The sequence below is a fragment of the Neltuma alba genome, unplaced genomic scaffold, assembly GCF_004799145.2.
Source record: "Neltuma alba isolate B1F8T4 unplaced genomic scaffold, ASM479914v2 tig00011195_pilon, whole genome shotgun sequence".
Classification (NCBI taxonomy): Eukaryota; Viridiplantae; Streptophyta; class Magnoliopsida; order Fabales; family Fabaceae; genus Neltuma; species Neltuma alba.
This window is the reverse complement of record NW_021635919.1, coordinates 266,654-283,475: the sequence shown is the minus strand read 5'-3', so window position 1 is coordinate 283,475 and position 16,822 is coordinate 266,654. Positions and strand designations below refer to the sequence as shown.

The following is a 16,822-nucleotide window of genomic DNA, read 5'->3' as shown; positions in this document are numbered from 1 at the left end:
AGATTACTCACTTGAGCAAGTCACAGTTCTTGTAATGTTAATCAAATTCTAATCAATCAAAAAATAGAATAGTAATTTTTCATCCGTCCAAATTTTGTTTTGTAAAACTCTTCGGACCCATTGTTGAGTTTGAAAAAAATAAAAAATTTGAACAATAGTCTGTGAACAGGAAATTGAAATGAATTTTTTTTTCTACTTGTTACGAACAGATAAGCATATTATAAGACAATTCACTATAGATTGCTTAGAGCTAATCCTTTTCATGCACAGATGCATCCATATAATATAATCAGTTGCCTAAGTTAACATTAATTGTGTACAAACCTCAAGCCTAATGAGTGGGTAAAATCTAGAGAGAGAGAGAGAGATTACCACTAGAGCATTGATATTAATTTATTTTTGTAGAGTGACACCCTTCGCAAATTCCAAATTCAATTCGGACAGTGAGAGTAGTAACTCATCAATGTTGGTAGATTGAACACAAGATGCCTTCAATTTCTTTGTTGGAGTAAGTAGTTCTTCCCCATCACAAGTATCTCTAGGTCTCTTCATGCCTAGCCCCAATTTCAATTCCTTTTGTTGAAGGAAATTGCTATATTCTGAGGCATATATTGGGTGGACTCTCCCTTCTTTAATCAAGCAATTACCAAACTCGAACTTAAATGAAAGATATCTCACAGGCCTAACTCTTTTTCTTCTAACTTGATCTAATATGAATTCACAAAAGAGGGGATCATACCATTGGAAGACATTATCTGAATTCAATTCTGTCATCGAATAATGCCATCCTCTTGGGCCTTCAAAATAAACCTCAGTATCAGACATGCAGCAGCACAGACAGCTTGAGTGACTTCGATCCTTTTCTTTTGAGGAGAACTGAGGAATAACAAAACAAAAAATGAAACCCATCAAGTCATCAAAATATCGAAGGTGAAAAGAAACTGAGTGAGTATCAGTGGTTTTGCCTAGAAACCCCGCCGGAGTATTTGGCATTTCAGGGGAAGAAACATATACACTTTCAAAATTGCCGTATACTCGCTTCAATGAGAAACTAGCATATTCCATAATTCCACAAAGTGAATGCTCATCGTTATCACGACCACTTTTCTTTTGACTACCCAAATCCAACCCGAATTCCATTTGTTGAAGGAAGTTGTGATATTCTGAAGCATATATGGGGCAAACCCCACATGCTTCTATCAGATCATGTTTGGTTGTACAGTAGTTCTCATCATAAGAGACAACAGAAAACTCAAATGAAAGCTTCGAGTTACCTTTAATGCCTTGATCCTCTCTTTCCATAAGTTCCCTTAAAATGCATACAGAGTAGAGTGGATCATACCATAGAAAAACATGATGCGAATTTAAGTCTGTTATCGGCATATCGTCACCCTTGCCTCTGACTTCTTCACCGTCTTCAAAGTATATTTGGCATTTCAGGTAACTCTGACAATTTGGCTTTGACGTGAACTGAGGAAGAACAGAGCAGAAAACAAAGCCCAACAAGCTGTTCACAGATGAAGAGAGTTCAATGGTTATGAAACTTGAAGCCTTAGTTGTCTGGTTATATCTAACCCACTCTGGAATTTTTCTCCCTGGGTAACAAAAAGCACCAGTTCGATTGAGATACGCCGCTCGCTTCAACGATAAATAAGCATAGTCTTCCATGCTGGAAAGTGAATGCTCCAACTTCAAGCAGTTTTCAAGAAAGAGGGACTCCAATAGATATTTCCGTTGCGGCCTAGAAGTTGTTAAAGGGAACGCAACCTCCAACGATAAGCAATTAGTGGCCTTCACGTATCTAGTGAATGGTGGAAGTTCTGGTAGACATCGAAGCCTCTTGCAATTGGTCAAGTAAATGTAGTCTAGCTTCAGGAGATGCTTGATGCTGGAAGGCAAGTACTCGACATTGCTTCGTACTAATCCCAGTAAATATAACGATGATAAGGAGCTCATGTTGTCAGGAAGCTCATGCAAGTTACTACATCCTTCCAAATAAAGGTCTACGAAAGAGCGCAAGGCATCAAATAACTGGAGCAGGTTTGACTTACCAATCACTGGTCCACAATCAAGAAGAGTGAGCTCCTTAAGAGATCTCAAATAACATAGCTGCTCAATTGAAAAGTTCGTCAGATTTGAGACATTAAGGCGAAGCTTTCTAAGTTTCATAAGATACCCAATTGAGGGATAGGGTGTTAAAGCCATCATTCCTTCTTCTGGTGACACAGAATATTCCATCTGAGAAGTGAGAGTTATTGTCCTTAACGATGGGCAGTTGGCGGCATCTAATTCTTCGATGGATGGTGGAAGCTCTGGTAGAGATTGTAGTCTGTCACAATTCTTCAAAGAAAGAACTTTTAGCCCTGAGAGATGCTTGATATTGTTAGGAAGTTCAATTAAGTTCCGACACCCATCCAAATGTAGTTTTTGTAAAAGCCGCAAGGCATCAAACAGAATATGCAGCTTCAGTTTGTCAATTACTTGCTCACAATTAGAAAGCCGTAGCTCCTGCAGAGATCTTAAACAGCATAACTCATTTATTGGAAGGCTCTTCAGTCTTGAACCATTAACACTGAACTGTTTAAGCTTACTGAGATGCCCAATTGATGAGTCCAACATCTCAATGCGAGTGGTTTCTAGTTCTAAACTTGCGATTTCTCCTGATGACAATGAAAATTCTCTCAAACTAAAGCACCAATTGAGATAAATCTCTTTGAGAGACTTTAGAGGATTCTCACCACGAAGTTTCTTCAGTTTAACGCATTTATCGAGATTCAAAGTAACAAGTCTTTGTAACGATAAGATCGATGGGTGAACATGACACAAACTTTCGCATGATTCAAGATCCACCGATTCAAGATTCTGTGCCTTCGAAAAATCAGGTAGCTCTATCAATTGTTTGCATCCCGCAAGGTTTATTCTCCTCAAGGTCACAAAATCCTGTCACAATTAAAACGGAAAACATTACATGAGAAAGAAAACCACAAATCTTTGACTAAAATCTTAACATACATTCTCTTATTTTTATACCTGCACTCCATCCCAAAGTTTTTTGACTTGGCTGTTTCGCATGCAAAGTTCAACAAGTTTCTCTGGGCAAAATGACGATGGTAGAGACTCCAAAGGATAACCATCCCATTGGAGGTACCTTAATTGCTCAGATAATTCAAGGCCAGAAGACAGATCCACCTTACAAGATCTCCTATCCTCGGGTGAATAGAATTTTAGAAATCTCAGATTAGACATCTTTTTGAAGGTATCAATGCTCAAGTGTAAATGTCTAATTTTGGACAGATCTAATACCATGCCTTCAATTGCATCAGTTCCCTGAAAATTGTAATATAAAGTAGAAGTAAATTGAATAAATAAATAAATATATATATAGATTAATGTAACAATCAATTGCATTAACGTGACAATCATATGATTCAACTTGTGATACGTGATGATTAAAAACTTAATGATTCTTACTGTATTATTTCTCAGCACATGATGAACTTCTTCTGGATCACGTAATCTACTTCGTCTTCCAGGTTCTTTAATACATTGTTGACGAACAATTTCATAGCCCATTTCTTTCATTAAGTCATGCATGTGGACCTCACTACCATCAATAATAGTTATAAGAGTTCTATCTACAAGGGTTTCTAACCCAATTCTCGCATGGAAACCAAAGCTTTCTAATAGTGTTATCACATATTCTTTCCCTTCACCATTCAAGAAAAATGCAATGTCTAGAAACATTTCCTTCTCTTCAAAATTTAATCCCTCAAAGCTCAGTTTCAGAACTTGTAGAATGTCTTCATTGGGACTCTTCTTTAGTTTTGACAATGCACTATCCCATTCCTTGGGAGTTTTTGAACGAAGAAATGAACCCAATACTACCAAAACTAACGGAATGCCTTTTGCGTACTGAACAGCCTTTTGTGAAAGGGATTCATATCCAATTTTTGGATTGTGCGAGTGGAAGGCTTTGAGGTTGAAGAGCTCAACAGACTTGTGAGCGCTCAAAGGCCGGGCCTCATGTATTGCGTTAACTCCTGCAATTACAAGCAATTGCTTACGCCTTGTTGTGATGATGACTTTACTGCCTGGTCCCAAGTATTCACAATATGGAGCTAAATACTCTAACTGCTTCCAACTAGTAACATCGTCAAGCACTATGAAGACTTTTTTACAACTTAGTCTTCTCATAACAGAGGCGTTACTTGCAATATTAGGTGGCCTATGAGGGAAACTTTCTTCCTTTAGTAGCTCAGACAGAAGGTTGTTGCGTACGTATGTCAATCCTTGCTTTTCTACCTCTTCTCTTACATTTTCCAAAAAGCAAGAACTCTCAAATTTGAAGGAGAGTTTGGTAAATAAAGCCTTAGCCATGGTGGTCTTGCCTATACCACCCATACCCCAAAGTCCAATTATTGGGACTTCTTCCAGTAACCTTTCAATCTCGTTACAATTTTCATCAATTCCAACAAGACCCATCAATGAACTTGGATAACTGAGGTTAATCTTTTGCTGAACGTGGTTGACAATGTTTTGAATGAGTTCTGATTCGTCCCTAAAATATGAAAAAAGATAAACAAGACAAACAAGAAAGTTATTTTTTAAGGTAAAAGAGAAGCTGCATCAAGAAAACAACAGATTAAACATGTCTAATGATAATACCCTCTCCCTTTCAAGGAAAGCCATACAAAATTTAGGTGGCTAATAGAGTGATTGCAATCATCAGAAGCGATATGAGCTTTTGTCTGGCAAGTAAGTAGGCACATTCATTAACTTCTCCGATAAAAGAAAGCATTATTGTAAGAGGGGAAAAAAAGAGACAGAAAAAGATATTGATAAAAATAAATGGACTATCAATTAAAGAGGGCCAAAAAAAATTCAATGATATCGTTATTTTTGTTGTCTTCACTAACAATTGATTTGAAATAGGTAGCACAATTTAAAACTTAAACACATTTCAACGAAATTTTTCCAGAGTCACTCCCAATGAAAGAAGAGAAAATATGAGTATCGTGTAATGGCCTCAACATTTTTTTGTCGGAAAATGCGACTCACGAAGCTGTCAATTGTTGGTATTTCTTAGAAGTAAATGGTCATCAAAATTATTGACATGGTATAAATATTTTATTTGTCAAGATCTAAATATTTAAGATATGAAATCATGGACAAAGAAAATTTAAATTCTGGCGAGCGAGAAAAGAAAAAAGGATAGAAGTATAACACTATAGTTAATTGATTGCTAACCAAGCACAAATTGATTAAAGATTTTAGAGCGTGAGGAGACCATACTGACCTACAGGTTCGAGAGTCCCAGCCAGCCAAATTTGCAGTTATAAAGAGAGCTTGTCTCCACTTGTTCACCCTCTCTTGATTAAGCCTGAAGTCTCTTTCATGTTTTGCGAATGCCTCCATATAAGTTCGCCTCTGATTGCGCACATCAGATGGGTCGATTTGATAGAAGACAGGAATAACAAGCTGTCCTTGGACCTCTTTACACCAAAGGATCTGGATAAGTTCATTCAAACACCATTTTGAGGAGGCATAGTTCTCAGAGAAGATCACCACAGCTATACTTGAATCTTTAATTGCCTGGATGAGTGAGTCTGAGATGTCATCCCCTTTTCTGAGCTCATTATCTATGTAGGTTCGAATTCCCCTTTTGCACAAAGCAGTGAAGAGATGGCTGGTGAACGTTCTGCGAGTGTCCTCGCCTCTGAAACTAAGAAACACATCATGTTTCTTGGGAGGAAGTGAAGAGGAAGAGGAGGAAGATGACGAAGCAGCAGTAGCAGCCATGATATTGTAATGGTGATGAAGGTGTGAGGCAGTGATCAGAGTTGACTGACTTTTAACTCTTCAGAGCCAAATGAACATATACTGAAGATATGAAACTTTCAGGAATGGAGGATTTTACACCTAAACCAATAACCGTGTAATATGTATCTTTGACTAAAGCTCACCAAGTTAAGGTCATTAAAAAAGACAAAAGAAAAAGAAAAAGCCATCAATTACGGTTTTTTTAATCTGGTTAAATGCATAATTGTTTAGATGAAGTGGAATTTAACGAATGGCGATGATAATCATTATTTAAAGATTAACGTGTTTTGTAGGTCAAATAAATCCAGACGTCTTTCCCGGGGGGGGGGGGGAATACAGTCATCAACACAGAGCAAAAGAGACTCTTGAACAGAATAAAAGAGTATCCGCACCACCTCACTGCTGCTAATAACTATCACGTGAATAATTCCATCTTCTATCATCATTTATATAAATAGAAGAATTGAAGACTTTATCAATCATAGAGTAAATAAGATATTCACTGAGTATCTTGGAATTAGACTTTTAAGGCAATGCTACTTCAGAGATTCGGCAAGGAATTCCAAATTCTAAAACTTTGTCAATAATGTAGACGATTAACTGTTAACTGACCGTTTGGTTCAACTGTTGATAAGCTAAAGAATGGGAATGGTCTTTCCATTCCAACGGTAAGCCCGTTTGGTTAGTCCTTTCAGGTCGGGATGTGGATTTTAGAATAGATGAAGATTACATGTTCTATGGGAATGATCATACCGTTCAAAAAATGAGTAGCACCACGCTCACAGCCAGAAAACATCACATTTCCAAAAATATCCTCACCCCAGGCGTTCATTGTCTTTTCGGTCCCGACGCGTCATCCCCACCCCCGTCTCCCTCCTTAGCTTCATCGCGCCCAACATTCCTCGCATCCGATCAGATCTAGGTTCATCGCCGGACGTCCAGATTCTCCTCGCCAACCTTCCTCACAACTACAGCTAATGCTCTGCGGTGCCGTCGCCTTCCGTTCCAACCCCACCTCCATCCCTCTCTTCAACTTCCGCCGTCTCCCGAGATTCTTGGGCCTCAACAATTTCCTCCTCCGCCTCATTTTCGTCATCTCTGGTGGTGATTCCAGCTGCATGAGCAATCTCCATTGCCTCTGTTTTCAGAGATTATTATTTTCACTTTTGCTAGCACTGGTACATTTTCGTTTTCATCTCCATTATTTTCATATTTGTTTCAACAGTTGTGTATTTCGATTTTCATTTTTCTTGCTGGATTTGTGTTTTGGCAAACCACGGCATGAACGGTATGGAGAAGAACTTTTGGCGCGCTTCTACGAGCGGCAAGGCAGAGGAAGAAGGAGCGAAGGGGGGAAGGGAAAATTCACTCTGGAGGCAAATTTCTAAAATTATTAAATTACCGTTAAATTTGTTGTTGAAACTGTAAATTTGTACTCTCTTATTTTTAATATAAAACCTAACTATTACATGAATTTTAATTATAAATATAAGATTTGTTTTTCATATTTATCAATTTTTTTTAAATTACCCTTATGATAGTATGATAGTCTCTCAATCATAATCAAATAGAAGAGAGATATGATATTAAGAAAGATGATTATAGTGTCTTAAGAAAAACATGTCACATTTTTTATACTTAACTAACTTACCTAACTTTCTAAATCTAATCAAATTAATGAAATAGATCTTATATTAAATATCAGAGGAGTATTATTTTTTAATGATAGATGTGAACACAAATTTATCATTTTTTAATATAGTTTGGTATTTATATTATGTGAAATTACTCTCTGAAAAAAAAGAAGTAAACTTCACCATTAATATTGAAAATATATTACAAACACAAGTTAAAATCCATGCAACAAACATGGTGACGAAGAAAAACTTGAAACATTATACTCAATAAGAAAAGTGAAAAAGACATAATACACCTTAAGTAATTTTTGGGATTAAATAATATGAATTAAAAAAACATGTCAAAAGAATTATTAATATTTTTATCAATAATTTGTTTTGCTATGAATATTTATATCTAATAATGCATGAATTCAATTCACTACATCAATTATTCAATCATCAACCCTAAAATAGGTAATTTTTCTTTTTTAGCAAACTCAAAGCCAACAATACAAATTTTTATCATTGACGTTTTTTTTCCAAACCACCTTTAGCCCAGCAAATGCGATTTAATTATTTATATCCAACAATAATGTAAACTTTTTATTTGTTGATAGCACTAAATATTACTCATATAATTTAAAAAAATACATAAAAAATGACTTTACCCTCTATCAGTTGAACAAAATTTTAGTTGAAAAAATTTGTCTTAAAACCATGTGGCCAAACACACGTTGCAAAAAATAACTTAAAAACTCTGTAAGAAAAATTGCTTATTTCGCAACATTTCTTTTTTAAATGAGAAAATGGTGAAAAAGGACCGTCTAAATAAAAAAAAATTACACACAAAGACTGATTTGTAAAAATTGCTATAAAAACTCATATTATTATTATTAAAACCTATACTAATATTGTCATAAGTCTTTATTTGTAATTTTTTTATTTTAGTGGTTTTTTTTTGCCTTTTTTTTTTTAAATCTTGCAAATAATGCAATATTTTTTGAAACAAATTTTCTGAGAAAATACATGTAGCGGGAAAGGAGGGACCGAAAATTCCTGACACTGTTTCCGACTTCTGAGGAGGCCGGAGGGAAGGGGGAGAGAGATAGAGGCCACTGTCCTCTGTCTCTCTCCCCCTTTCTTCGATTGGTGTTCCTTTAGTGACTCTCTCTCTGGACTTTGTCTCCTTCCATTTGCAACTCGAATTTCCTTTGATGTTTCATGTCTCCGTCCTATGTCCCACGTTGCTGCATTTCGAAGATGAACCACTCACTGGCGTTCGGTACATTTTCTTTTTCATATTTTCACATTCATGACCTGGATCTTGAAGCTTTGTTGATTGTTTCCATAAAAGGAATTTTCTTTTTCAATATGGAGCTTTTGGTTACGAGTGTATTAATAATTGTTTTTCTGCCTAAGCTGGATTCGTTTTGCTTCTGCTACATTTTTTTTGAAAAAGCCAAGAACCATGAATGCATTAGTTAGTCGGGAAGAGACAATAGCTGGCCAATTTTTTATTTAGTTTTATTTTTAATATTTGGAGGGCATGGTTGTTAACTGACTTATGATTGCGAATTTGAATAGTTGATTTTACCTCGGATTTCATTTCTCTTTCTCTGTTTTTCACTCGTGAATTTATAATTTGATTTCAAGTTATTCAACTTTACATATTATACAGACATTTTATGCATCAAACGATCATGCTTATGTGCTGCGGTTAATAATTTTCGTATGCCTATCTTATTAGGCTTTAGAAGAAGAAACTGGGGATAATTCGTTCCTAAAGGCTACACTTGGTTGTTCTTAGTTGGCATGTGTAAACGATTACCGCATTGAGCTGAAATCTGGCTAAATGGGACTACGTAAATTAAGAGCAAAGATTAAAAGGAGCCATCTTTACACATTTGCTTGTCTAAGACGAACTCACACTGCACATGAGAATGCTCAAAACCTTCAAGGTCCTGGTTTTTCAAGAGTTGTACATTGCAACCACCCTCATCTCTCTGAGAAGAAGCCTCAGATTTACTGCCGGAATGATATATCAACTACAAAATACAATGTTGTAACATTTTTACCTAAAGCACTCTATGAGCAATTTCGACGGGTTGCTAATATATACTTCCTTGTGGCCGCATGCCTCTCAGCCTCTCCAATCTCACCATTTTCTCCAGTCAGCATGATTGCTCCTCTAGCATTTGTTGTTGGCCTTAGCATGGCAAAAGAAGCATTGGAAGATTGGCGCAGGTTTCGTCAGGATGTTAAAGTTAATCACCGGAATGCTAGTGTCCACAAGGGCAATGGTGTTTTCACTCTCAAACAATGGCAGGACATTGTGGTTGGGGATGTAGTAAAAGTAGACAAGGACCAATTTTTTCCTGCTGATTTGCTTTTCTTGTCATCCAGTTATGAGGATGGGATATGCTATGTGGAAACTATGAATTTGGATGGTGAGACAAACCTAAAGGTGAAAAGATCTTTGGAGGTTACCATGCTTCTATATAATGATGAATCTTTTAAAGATTTCACGGGAATAATTCGTTGTGAAGACCCAAATCCTAGTCTCTACACATTTGTAGGAAATTTTGAGTATGAACGTGAGGTTCATCCGATTGAGCCCAGTCAAATTCTCCTCCGAGATTCAAAGCTCAGGAACACTGATTTTATATATGGCGTGGTCATTTTCACTGGTCATGAAAGCAAAGTGATGCAGAATTCTACAAAATCTCCTTCAAAAAGGAGTAGAATAGAGAGAAAGATGGATTACATCATATACCTCCTATTCACTGTTCTTATTTTGATATCCTTGGTTAGTTCAGTAATATTCGCTGTAATCACTAGATTCCAAACAATAAATTGGTGGTATTTAATGCCCATGCAGTCAGAAGTCCTGTATGATCCCAATAATGCTCTATTGGCTGGGTTGAGTCATCTGGTTACTGCACTCATTCTTTATGGATATTTGATACCCATATCACTTTATGTTTCAATTGAGGTTGTGAAAGTTTTACAAGCAAACTTGGTTGAACAAGACTTGCATATGTATCACGAAGAAACTGGGACTCCTGCTTGTGCCCGAACATCAAATTTGAATGAAGAATTGGGTCAAGTGGACACTATTCTTTCTGATAAGACTGGAACTTTAACTTGCAATCAGATGGATTTTTTAAAGTGCTCCATTGCTGGTGCTGCATATGGTGTGAGTTCTAGTGAAGTTGAACTTGCTACAGCACAGCAGATGGCTCTTGAACTTGAGGAGGACCAGCAGGAGGAAAGTCTATCCAATACACCCACACATGAGGGTAAAGCATCTGTTTCGTGGGAAAATGTTGACCTGGAGACTGTTGTTACATCCAAGGGCGATGAGGCTCAGAAGGCTACTATAAAGGGTTTCAGATTTGAGGACGGTCGCCTCATGAACTGCAGCTGGTTGAAAGAGCCCAATCCTGATGTCCTTTTATTGTTTTTTCGGATATTAGCTGTGTGCCATACTGCCATTCCTGAGCTGAATGAGGAAACAGGAGCTTTAACTTACGAGGCTGAATCCCCTGATGAAGGGGCTTTCTTAGCAGCCGCAAGAGAATTTGGTTTTGATTTTTGTAAAAGAACTCAAGCAAGTGTTTTCATCCATGAAAAGCTTTCACCTTCAGAACAAGCTGTTGAAAGGTAAACTTCGTTGGGCTTATATTTTTTTGTCTTTTATTGTTCATTGAGGAATGTTTACAATTCTTGCAATTATTTATATCAAAATATTTTTCTGTCTTTGATTTTACATTTATTCTTCTTTTGGCTGAATGATACAGGGAGTACAAAATCCTGAATCTATTGGACTTTACTAGCAAAAGAAAGCGAATGACAGTGATTGTGCGTGATGAGGAAGGAAGTTTACTTCTTATGTGCAAAGGGGCTGACAGGTTAGTTTATGTAATGTCAGGTTCCTGTTTCTAACTGCTTTCAACAGAATATATTGAGGCTAATGACCAAGAATGAGCTCCAATTGGATTTTCCATTAGAGTGAATTTTGAAAGAAATTTAAATTTCATTAAGTTTTGTAAAGTATACTTACCTCTAGTTTTCAATAAAATATGAAAATCAGTGCACCAACGAGATGTCCAAGGAAAGAAGCCTGCAAACATGTACACATGTGGACACAAATCAAGCTTTGACTTTCGTCATCTCACTCTACTTGGTTATGCAGTATCATATTTGATCGACTGGCGAAGAATGGAAAGACGTATTTAGAGGCCACAACCAAACATTTGAACGAATATGGAGAAAATGGTTTGAGAACATTGGCTCTAGCTTACAGAAAGCTTGATGAGGAAGAGTACAATGCTTGGAACTATGAGTTTCAAAAAGCCAAAACGACTGTTGGGCCTGACAGAGAGGCAGTGCTTGAGGAATTAGCTGAAAGAATGGAAAAAGAGCTCATTCTTGTTGGGGCTACTGCTGTGGAAGACAAACTGCAAAATGGGGTTGGCTTTATAATTCTTCATTGATCCATATCTACTGTTGTAGGTTTCTTCTTCCTCATTCATTTTTAACTTTTTTTCCTTTCTTATCAGGTCCCCCAATGTATTGATAAACTTGCACAAGCGGGTCTCAAGATCTGGGTTTTGACAGGGGATAAGATGGAAACTGCAATCAACATCGGGTCTGTCTACTAAAAATTATTTAGCACGCTATGTTATTCTATCTCGTCATAGTTAAGTTTGAGCTACCATGCATTTGTAACCAAGATATTCTTTTATTGTGTGGTGCAGTTTTTCTTGTAGTTTGCTTCGACAGGGCATGAAGCAGATCTGCATATCTATTCAAGAGGCAGACTCAAATTTTGACAAAGAGGTATTGTCTTATTGAGAGAGTTGAGAAATTTACTTTATGGACATAGGTTTCATCTGATTTTAGACGTACTCTTTGTACACCCTCAGGCCATAAAGGAGAGCATTTTGAATCAAATCATCAATGCCTCACAAATGATAAAGCTGGAGAAAGATCCACATGCTGCATTTGCATTAATTATTGATGGGAAGGCTCTTGCATATACTTTAGAAGATGACATGAAGCATCAATTTTTGGGATTGGCTGTTGATTGTGCCTCTGTCATCTGCTGTCGTGTGTCTCCCAAGCAAAAGGCACTGGTAGGACCTTTTTCCCATTTCTCATTTATACTTCTGTAGGTATCCTTTTAACATTTTGTACTCTACATATTCGTTGTTTATCACTTTCAGTACTGCTATTATGGGGAATTTTGGTTTATTTTGCACAATGATACACTTGGCTCCATTAAAGCTTGTCCTGAAATAGTTTAAGCGAGGCTAATTATAAAAAGCTCAAGTGGATCCACAAGTGCAATGGTTCACTGCTTCTAGAAAAATAGAATAATGTTGCCACTGGTTCTTTCTTATTAACTTGTGAATACATTGGTGGTTAGGTAACAAGGTTAGTTAAAGAAGGCACTGGGAAGACCACTTTAGGAATAGGTGATGGTGCAAATGACGTTGGCATGATTCAAGAAGCAGATATTGGTGTTGGTATTAGTGGGGTTGAAGGTATGCAGGTTAGTGATGTACATTCCAACACTTCATGGTTGTGCGACAAAAATATGGCCGCATTCCTAGCTGTTTTATTGCAACATTATATTCAAAGACGACTGAATTTTACTTGTGTAGCTTCCATTACTATGTTTTCAAAAGACAGGAAGTTTAGAAAGGGGGAGCCTGTTATGGATATTTACCTTCGTAGCTCCAATTCTCAAGATGCTGGGGAGCAAATGTTTTGCAACCTTGTCAAGTCATTTCGTTTCTGTTTGTGATATTTGATAAACAAACCAATGAAGAAGTGAGCTCTGCATTGTCATGTCATCTCCAGACCAATTTCTTAAATTATGAGAAAATGGAAGTGCCTTGTAGGGGGGAAAAATCAAGGTTTCCTTTATCAAGAAAAAGTTAGAAATTTCTTTCTTTTGGCTTGTAGATTGTTTTAAATATGACATGTTTAGGAAGTATCAACTTCTCAAAATGTAAATTCTGTAATTTGTATACTATTCTTCAAACAAGATAACGTAAATACACTAACTTGGTTGGATTCATTCCCAAGCTCTTATCATTAACTTGTTGTAGAGTATTATAGGGATAATAAATGATCTCTAGCCACTACCAATCAATGGACTCTCTTTCAAATTTATTTTCATCGTTAGAAGTCAAGAAAGTGAACATTCAGGTTTTTCTGCTTCAGAAGCATGTCTAAAATCTAGGAGCTCAAACTTGCAAATTTTTCAGGCAGTGATGGCTAGTGACTTCGCTATTGCCCAATTTAGATTTTTGGAACGACTTTTGGTGATCCATGGACACTGGTGCTACAAGAGAATAGCTCAAATGGTGATTGCTGATGATGTTCATCTTGAATATTATTTTCGCATGTTGGATATGTCCTCAATGTCACTCTATTATAAATTGATATTGACGTTCTACGCATGCAGATATGCTATTTCTTCTACAAAAACATAGCTTTTGGGCTCACCATCTTTTATTTTGAGGCCATGACGAGCTTCTCCGGGCAATCAGTTTATGATGACTGGTACATGATATTGTTCAATGTTGTTCTTACATCATTACCTGTCATTTCACTTGGAGTTTTTGAACAAGATGTTCCATCAGAAGTTTGCTTACAGGTTTGTCCTTTTCATAGCGTTTCGTCCATGTGAAACAATTGAAGCAAACTTCCCAACCTATGTTTATAATGCCATATTTCTCCTTGCAGTTTCCTGCACTATATCAGCAGGGCCCGAGAAATTTGTTCTTTGACTGGTATAGAATATCGGGATGGATGCTCAATGGTCTTTTTTGCTCCCTCGTTGTCTTTTTATTCAACATCTGTATTTTTTATGACCAAGCCTTCCGAGGTGATGGCCGGACCTCTGACATGGCCGTTGTCGGTACCACGATGTTCACTTGCGTCATTTGGGCTGTCAACTGCCAGATTGCTTTCATCATTTGCCATGTAACATGGATGCAATACATATTTATCATAGGTAGTATAGCCTTTTGGTACATATTCCTGGTGCTATATGGCATGCTTTCGCCAACTTACTCAAAAACCGCCTACCAAATCCTGCTTGAAGTTCTCTCTCCTGCACCAGTGTATTGGTTGGTGACTTGTCTAGTAACAGTTACTTGTAATTTCCCTTATTACGCCCACATATGCTTCCAAAGATGGAAAAATCCCCTGGATCATCATATCATCAGAGAGATCAAGCACTACAAGAAGGACGTAGAGGACCAACGCATGTGGAAGAGGGAAAGGTCTAAAGCAAGACAGAAAACCAATATCGGATTCAGTGCAAGAGTTGAAGCTAAGATGAGAAACTTGAAGCAGAAGTTGCAGAAGAAGCAATCAACCTTGCCTTTCATGTCTTCTCCTTCTCCAGAAAGAAAATACAGATAATTTAACAATTTTGGTTTGATTTCTTTTTCTTCTTTCTTTTTGAGTACAGATGCATATGATTCTTTGATCAAATGGTGGGTTATGATGCTAGGGATTTGACTTAGAAAAGCGTTCTGTTATGCGTCATACAGATAAAGGAACAAGTGTGATTATTTTGTTTAGGATTATAGACGTGAGAAATTACATCCCCCTTGTAAATTTTGAACTATATCAACTACAAGAGTTGCATCAATATTTAATACTATTTGTAAGTTGTCTTAAATTTTTGTAGCAAATTTTCTATCTTACCCCAATTAATTACTTATTTTAATATTTAATATATTTGTTATGTCATTTCCCAAACTATCATCTCTTTTCATCACATATTCTCTTGTTTCATAATTTTTCTTATTATAATAATTTTCTTATACTCTCTCTCTCATAAATAAGGATATTTTAGATAAAGAACTTCTAGCTTTTACCTATTTATTATCTTTAACTAACTTTTGATCTACATAATGGAGTTTAATGTTGCTTATAATAAGAAACAAAGGAGTGCTATTTAAAATTGCATTCTCACATTTCAAATTAGATCATCTTAAATGATTTAATTTTGTAATTGAGAAACTGGTGGTTCACAACCACAAACTACTCCTATGGTCCTATTTATAGGATAGAAAGAGAATGTATTTTTTATTCTATTTATAAGGTAATGAGAGAAATTTTATGTATTGATGTATAATTTTACTCCTTATTTATTATTGTGTTAACTTTGTTTATATGAAGTATAATGTATATTAAATAGGGATAAAAGTTTGAAAGTCATTAAATTTTAAATGAGAGTTAATGAAATTTAAGGCTTTCCTTGATTTGTGTGAAACATGCTGGAAGTGCCTTATAAATAGGATCAAAGAAGTAAATAATGATATCTATCAACAAATGTCTATCCTTAAGCGTATATTGTTCACAACGCCAACTAACTTTCTAACAATGACATCTATGTACAAACGTCTGTCCCTCCCAACCAAATGAAAATTGACCCACAGGATCAGCACCCGAATTTCATCCCAAGTACCTTGGCGCTACATGGTTATGCTGCTGCCTGCCCCGACAACTTATGAAGAAAGCTTTTGGGTTTTAGTCAGAAAAAGGGTTAGACGAAGGTAAGAACTTGGTTGGTACCTTTGTCCATAGACGTTCGTGCCAAGCCTCTGTTTCCGACTTATTCAATCCAGCTCTGCAGTCTCTTCCAAATTTTTAGTAATCATATTCATTGGTGCTACTTCATCAATTCCTTTAAAGTAGTTGGTAAGTTTAACTCAGACGATACAATGTGGTTGATCCTTTTGCCTACATTCACGATCAAAGACAGGAGGTGAACAGAAGGTTTCCAATAAAATAACAAAAGAACCCTATTTTGAAAGACTCAAGGAAGCCAATCAACCAGCAACATTAAAGGGAGATATGGTTAAATGATAGACAAAAACTGATTCAAATCCATATTACTTAAAAGAGAGAAAAATTTACTGTTAAGGTCTTCAAAATGGTCTTTTCTTGTAGGGTCAAAAAGCTATCTGCAGCTTTTTGCTCTCCACAAATAAGTATCTAAACTGAAACTCGTACCAACTATATGAACTCGATAACTTCAGTTTTAAGATCGATTTAATTTAATATATTATTTGCTCAAAAAAATATTATAAACATTTTCTTCTGTCCTTGTTATTATGTATTACCTCCGATCCTAATTATAAGAGCTAGTTGACTAATTTGAAGAAATTAAAGAAATAAGTTAAGTTAGTTATTTGTAATAGATAGATATTATTTTTCCTAAAATATCCTTGCTAATTAAGTGTATTAGTTAGAATTATCATTGTTAGAAAGATTACCTTAGAAAAAAATGTATAAATATGAGAGACAAAGTGGATTGGGGTCTTATATTTAATATTAAAATAAAAGTCAAA

The 16,822-nt window shown here is 36.2% G+C and overlaps 2 protein-coding genes across 2 annotated transcripts; one reads left to right on the top strand and one right to left on the bottom strand.

The window, feature by feature from the left end:
- Positions 1–393: 393 nt before the first annotated feature.
- LOC114762122 (disease resistance protein RML1A-like) lies at positions 394–5,799 on the bottom strand. The gene is made up of 4 exons (XM_028951580.1): positions 5,297–5,799; positions 3,472–4,558; positions 3,031–3,327; positions 394–2,940 (listed from the first exon to the last, which is right to left on the bottom strand). Exons 1-4 carry the CDS (start codon positions 5,797–5,799, stop codon positions 394–396), a joined length of 4,434 nt encoding a protein of 1,477 aa, XP_028807413.1.
- A 3,402-nt stretch (positions 5,800–9,201) lies between these two features.
- On the top strand, positions 9,202–15,067 carry LOC114762148 (probable phospholipid-transporting ATPase 4). The gene is made up of 10 exons (XM_028951607.1): positions 9,202–11,102; positions 11,240–11,350; positions 11,635–11,911; positions 12,002–12,090; positions 12,200–12,281; positions 12,368–12,577; positions 12,871–12,996; positions 13,718–13,816; positions 13,918–14,109; positions 14,199–15,067. Exons 1-10 carry the CDS (start codon positions 9,292–9,294, stop codon positions 14,880–14,882), a joined length of 3,681 nt encoding a protein of 1,226 aa, XP_028807440.1. The 5' UTR covers positions 9,202–9,291; the 3' UTR covers positions 14,883–15,067.
- Positions 15,068–16,822: the final 1,755 nt, after the last annotated feature.

What these genes read in the sequence shown, in the direction of transcription:
- LOC114762122 (XM_028951580.1), bottom strand. Translation starts at nt 5,799, where the DNA reads ATGGCTGCTACTGCTGCTTCGTCATCTTCCTCCTCTTCCTCTTCACTT. An exon ending in TGGGACTCTCGAACCTGTAG is followed by an intron (nt 4,559 to 5,296) that starts GTCAGTATGGTC and finishes TTCATATTTTAG; the next exon opens with GGACGAATCAGAACTCATTC. An exon ending in AACTTTGGGATGGAGTGCAG is followed by an intron (nt 2,941 to 3,030) that starts GTATAAAAATAA and finishes TAATTGTGACAG; the next exon opens with GATTTTGTGACCTTGAGGAG.
- LOC114762148 (XM_028951607.1), top strand. Translation starts at nt 9,292, where the DNA reads ATGGGACTACGTAAATTAAGAGCAAAGATTAAAAGGAGCCATCTTTAC. An exon ending in TCAGAACAAGCTGTTGAAAG is followed by an intron (nt 11,103 to 11,239) that starts GTAAACTTCGTT and finishes TGAATGATACAG; the next exon opens with GGAGTACAAAATCCTGAATC. An exon ending in GAAACTGCAATCAACATCGG is followed by an intron (nt 12,091 to 12,199) that starts GTCTGTCTACTA and finishes TGTGTGGTGCAG; the next exon opens with TTTTTCTTGTAGTTTGCTTC.